Source organism: Athene cunicularia (assembly GCF_003259725.1).
Source record: "Athene cunicularia isolate RWA chromosome 1 unlocalized genomic scaffold, athCun1 chr1_part2, whole genome shotgun sequence".
NCBI classification, from domain to species: domain Eukaryota; kingdom Metazoa; phylum Chordata; class Aves; order Strigiformes; family Strigidae; genus Athene; species Athene cunicularia.
The window spans coordinates 5835402-5841561 of record NW_020799092.1 but is presented as its reverse complement, the minus strand read 5'-3'; the positions used below and the strand labels follow the sequence as shown (position 1 = coordinate 5841561).

The following is a 6160-nucleotide window of genomic DNA, read 5'->3' as shown; positions in this document are numbered from 1 at the left end:
GGAGGGAGGCATGGAGGATGAGCCCCAGCAAGCCAGCCTGAGGTTCTCTCGTGTAGCAGGCAGCCACATTCTGCCCAGGGACACCAGCTCTCGCAGCACCTCCAGCTCGCCAGCTGCAGCCTCTGGACTAGCTGCCCCCGAACAGGTACCTGACCCTGCACAGATGCACGGCCGAGCCGCCACAAGTGCACCACCGAGTCCCTGAGTGCTTCCAGGGGTTTTTGCTCCAGAGCTCTTCCCGACTGACTTTCTGGCTTTGGAAGATTTGTTTTGTTTTGGTTTGGTTTTTTCTTCCATATTCCTTCCTTGAGCAACTGGTTGTTATTGTGGAGGTCACCGAGGGGAAGAGCAGAGGCTCCAGATTCTGGCATCAGGAAATATGACAGCAGAAGTGAATGTTTGTTAACATAAGGGATTTAGTGAAGAAGAAAGACAAAATGCCGTTCAAAGTGTTCGGTTCACTGAAGGAAAGATTTTTTAACCCAGGAAAGGAAGAGGTGAAGAACACAATTAGTGACTCGCTGGGGAATTTGAGAAGGTAAAATCCAACAGAAAATTCCCAGATAGGTCCACTGGTTTAATTTGTTAAAGAGAACTTAAGTACAGAAAAATGTGTAAATATAAAACAAAGTTACTGAGTTGAGATAGTGAGAGACACTTTGCTGTAAGACAGATGTAAAAGGAGCACTGTTACAACAACATAGGTGATAGAATATATTATATAACAAAAACTGAAAATGCATTATAAAACAGCATTCTAACATTACAAAGAGCATGAAAGAGTGCTTTGATTTAAAAACTTCAATAATTAAATGTGAATAATTCTGTGGTTTAACTTACATGAAAAAAACCTGATGATTTAATGGGAATTAACACTCCCAAATGATGCCACTCTTCAAATTAAATTTAATGTTCCTAAATTGCAGGGTTTTTAAAAAAAGTCTTGTTCCAAATCAGCAAGAAAAAAATGTATTAAGTAGACATGTGTATGTGTGTGTTTACGGAGACTAACAAATTAGAAAGAGAAAAAGGAGAAGCAGCTGTTTGCTAATAAAAAGAGAAAAAAAGATTAAAGATTTTAATCTTAATCTGACAGTTTATCAAACAACAAATGGAAAGATTTTTGTCTTTTGATAAATGAAAATATAATGTAACAAATGACCAGTCTCATGAAGGGAAATATATTTCTTAATTAAATGAAAAATTATTTCTATTAGTAATGGCCACTGACAACATTTATTTGTGTAATCAATAGATGAGGGCCAGAGGGTTCAGCAGCATTTCTTGCATACTTGATGTTAAGTGTTTTAAATCATTGTATGGATCAGGCCAATATTTTAACTGAATGTGTTTTTAGTGATTGAATGTACTTGCTTTGATAACCATCCCTTTACCTTCTTTTGGGAATGCTTTTTTGAGTTGAGATCTAGTTCTTGGCATATCTAAACATGCCTTTGATAACAAGAAAATGTATAATAATTGACATGTATGACACTACAGCATGCATATGCAAGAAAATAAGCACGTATACCTCCTCTTCCAGCCATGTATCAAGGATGTCATGCTGGTTCCTACACAGTGGATAGTACTGGCATTCAACTTCAGCAATATTGTTACTGAATCCAAATAAAACAAATCTGAGTTGAGATACAAGAAAGTTTGATGGATTTAATTATTTTCTGCTTAAAACACACGTATACCAGTGTCTTTCTCAGATGTATTAGCCAGTGGAGGGAACAATCCAAACAATATATTTTTTCACTATGTCTGCCATCAGAGCTAAGTAATAATTGGTTCAAATTGAGCAGTCTCTTAGGAAATATGCAGTCATATTTGAAGGTTTCTGTAAGGAATGAAACATGCATGTTTTTAACTTGAACTTCATTCTCTATAGCTTAGCCTACGAACGAGAGCATACACTTCTATTTTCACATGATGGTACATATGTATATGTACCAGCTGCAACCTCGACTTTGCTCTTCATCCAGGCCAATTGACTCAGGCCAATTGGCTTTAGTATGATGTAAATCAGCAAAGAATTTTGTCTCTCTTCTAGCATTTGATAGATGTTTAATTATATTAATGTGCATTCTTGATTAGATCACCAAGTGCGATTTCACTGACTGCCTTGTGTTGATGTGGGATCAAAGCTAGCAAAGTGGGTAGGAAAAAACATTTTAGCTTTTGTAAATATGAAAAGTCTACACATTCCTACTAAATTTTCTCTGCATTGAAACAACAGAGCAGATCCAGAAGCCAGTGTCTGGCAAGACCAGCTGCCAGATTCCAGCTGCTCCATAGCAATTGTCCACAAACTAGTTCAAGTGCTAAAGCACAAGAAGCATAAAGCAACATGCTGCCTCTTTACGGGCATGTAGCAACCTCAAATTATTTTGTGGGTGCTGCAAAACAAGAGTCTGCCTACAGGAGGTTACTTTAGAGTAGCTGGATCCTGGAAGGGAGGCAAGGGGGACTGAACTGGAGAGACCTGAGAGGCATCCTTTCTTTAAGCTGTTGCCAGTGGTTTCATTTGTGAGATCTTAGAAGATGTTTTAGGAAATGTTTTAGATGTTTTGCACAAAATATTTTATTTTTTAATGCAAAATTGGGTTTGTTCACAAAAAAAAAAAAAAAAAAAAAAGTAATTAGAGGATTCAAGGCTTGGGTGAATGAATATCAGAGCTGGGGCTCTGCAAGCCTTATAAGTTTCCCAGAAAAGAAAGCCCTTCATGCAGTGCTTCTTGGCAGGCAAAACCACTTTGGGCCTTCTTAGTGAACTTAGTGTAGTCAAAGAAGAATTAACCAACTAAAGAAAAAACTTGGGCTACTCTGAGGATTTCAGGAGTCTTGGACCAGCTAATGGCAACTGTGGGCTTACTGGTGAAGTCAGAAGTGATTAAGTGTGTTTACAACTCAATAATGTCACTGTTATTATGAAAAGCCATATTGGCCATTTCACATAGCTGCTATATGTAGTCTGGGCCCTGAAAAGTGTAGCTCTCGCTGCTGCAGATGTCCCTCGATGGATTAGACAGTCCCAACTGCTAAAAGCTGCAGTTTGAAGCTGAGTGATATACTCTTGCATTGGACAGGGCTCCTCTACCCATCAACACAGTCTATGGTCACAGACTTAGTTCTCTCAAATGTTTCCTTTGCACACAAGTACAGAGAGATTCATGCACTACAGACCATGCAGCAGTGTGAACACAACGCCCGGTGTCCAGACTCAGTTGGTTTGTGAATCGTGCAAGTCCCCTTGTGCAATGGTGATAGTGCAAGGGCGCAATACACATCTGCAAGGGCACAATACACATGTGCAACACTGTGCTGCAGCACCCATGGGGCACCCCTCCAGTGCATTGAGGTTGTGCTGAGGAGAAACTGCAAGGCTGCCCTGCAGCCTGGGATTGCAGCACCTATGAGATGCAATCCCATGGTGCATATGTTTGAGACATGCCATGAGTTTCATGCAAATACCATGCAGAAATGAGCCAGAGAGGTCCCACACACTGAGCGACTTAAAAGGATTCTCCTGTCTGCACTGGGATTTTGTACCAATGCATCAATTGCAGGATTTGCTATGGGAAAATCCCTAGAGACTAAATGAGATCTCAGAAGATTGTATCTGCTTTTGGATAAATGATACTTTTCGATACTCAGTGTGTAGTTTTTGAAGTTACACCAGGATCATCAGTAACTGTTTCATGTGATGACTGATGCTGGATTTGTAGGTGTGATGTTTGAACATTGTATATGATTTTGCTGCAGCTGCCTGTGAAAACCTGTAACACCTGGTAAAAGTCACTCTAGAATGTTTTCTAACACACGGCAAGTATTAACATTTGCCTGTTATTGTAGAATCTATGTGTTTTTCATAAAATGAAATGAAATGGTATGATTCTAGTCCACCTACTTTATCATTTGAAGAAATAACTAATTTCTATGCTAAATTCCTATAAAATGAGATTGCTAAATGTATGTGTTCTAGGGATTTTATTTATTACTGATAGGAATTTTTGAAATTTCTTTCATTCTGCCAAAATTCTGTATATGCCAGAGTAGTCGTTCAATAAAGAAGAGAAATTTTGCGTATCGTTATGATGACATTTGGGCACAAAGCATGGACACAGATATCTAGCTCTCCTTACTTGCCAAGTGTTGTATATTTGATAAGAAAGGAAACAGATTGATGTAAGGACTGAACATTTCCCATGCAACAAAATGCTCTCCTGTGTTTGCCAAATAATTAGAGGAAAGAACTGGCTCTGAAGCAGTTTTCTTCTAGATCACCGGTGTACAACAAATGAAACTAATGAAAATTTTCAGTGGCACTACTAAAATACATAGGAATACATTGGAATACATAGGAATATGTTGGAAGATATATTTCTCATTTATTCATGGGGTTGCCATACCTTCGTTATATACCTGTTCAATAAAATAAAGCCAAAAAGCTAGCTCAAACACTGGCTCTGTGAATGTCTGCACTGCACTTCACCCTGGCTCCATTTTTTGACTGCTCTTGCAAAACCATTTTCTCCAAGATAAATCTGCTAAAAGGGGTTAACATTAAGCTTTGGGGATATGAAACACACTGTGTGGATTTGGGGACATGGATCAGTCCTCAACTTGCTTTTATTAATGAGTAGTTGAATACAATAGCAAAGCAATTAATTTCTCCTCAGAGGCAATGCTGGCCCACAGTCTAGTCCTGATTTACCATTTTTAACAGTGAATTTGGAGCAGAAGAATGTTTTCATGCCTATCTGAATTGACAGCCAGCTGAAAATGTCCAGATCAGAACAGATGTTTTGGTTTTGCATGATGTGTCTAATCTTTGTCAGTTGCTCCAAATAATACACCAATTAAAGCCTAATGTCTCTCTTATAAATAAAGAGCCTGGTAAAGTTATAAACAATTGAGAAATTGTGCTTTGATTTAATTCAATCAATATCTTAGATTATGTTAGAGAAAGACAATTAAATTACTTCTTTTGGTTTGTTAATAATTCTTTTGACATGACAACAGTTCTAAAAAATAATTATTCAATTGTCTTTTCACTTCCTGAAATTGTACTTTGATTTAATTCAATCAATAGCTTAGATTATGTTAGAGAAAGACAATCAAATTACTTCTTTTGCTTTGCTAATAACTCTTTTGAGATGACAACATATCTAAAAAATAATTATTCAATTGTCTTTTCACTTCCTGAGGTTTTTATTTTTGATATTTTATTCAGTTTACACCTACCTATATTAGCACACAGAGCATGGAATATAAGGTGTATTCTCTTTAAAGTGCCTGACTGCATTACTCTCTGTACTCTCATTTCACTAACAAATGCTGTTTCCCTGACAGTGAATCATAAGATCTCAATCACCTTCAATAACACAACAGTAATATCACATTTCCTGAGTTACCTTGCTTTAATGCAAAGTCTTTCCTCCAGCCTGACAATGAGCTAATGATCTAACTTGGCAGTTAGCACTGCTTTGAGCAAAGGATTAGGTCAAATAAACCCAGGAGTTCCCTTCTGGCCCAAAACACTTTGATTCTAGTGTTTCTTGGAAATGTGACCTGATGAACTGTAACACACTTTTTTTTTTTTTTTTTTTCCACAGCATCACACTGTTCACTCATACTAAGATTGTTGTCCACATGTCCCTTTCCACAGAGCTGCTCTCCACTAGAAAACTAGTCATTCACTTTGGTAAATCTTTCTGGGGTTTACTCAGTCTCATTGGAAACACTCTACTTGATAGTTAGGAAGGGCAGAGAAAAATACTAAAAGACTGGCCATAGCATAATGTGGGAAGGGAAGGAAGATTTGCTTAATCCCCAGACCTAGAATCATAAACATCTTCTCTGGTCTTTGCAGATCAATAGCTCCTATGACCATGAATCATGCAGGCAGGCATACTTTTAACTTTGAAAATTTTCTTTACCAAAAGTTAAAATATTGTGAGAAAAGCTGATGACTAATTATACAGCTTTTCACTCATCTCTAGAAAAATGTCAGAAGGTATCTGTCTCTCTGGGAGACATGTTTTGTTTTGGGGAATGTGCTGACAAAGGGCTGGGGGAAGCCTCCATTCCCTGGGAGGGTCTGATGATATTTTGTCCTTCTGTAGTGTCTTTTCTTCTAGACCTCAGCACATGG

General features: G+C 38.0%; 1 protein-coding gene across 2 annotated transcripts in view; it reads left to right on the top strand.

Moving 5' to 3' along the window:
• Nucleotides 1-31: 31 nt before the first annotated feature.
• The window catches only part of SLC17A8 (solute carrier family 17 member 8), a 31431-nt gene continuing 25302 nt past the window's right edge, over nucleotides 32-6160 (top strand). Inside the window, exon 1 of one of the 2 annotated variants that reach the window (XM_026867756.1) lies at nucleotides 32-145. Coding sequence is in view for 1 of the 2 variants with exons in the window: in XM_026867755.1 (XP_026723556.1) it covers nucleotides 396-538 (143 nt within the window). In the remaining variant the exon portion in view is untranslated. Of the gene's footprint in view, nucleotides 539-6160 lie in introns of both variants that reach the window. The other variant, XM_026867755.1, reaches the window with a different exon arrangement.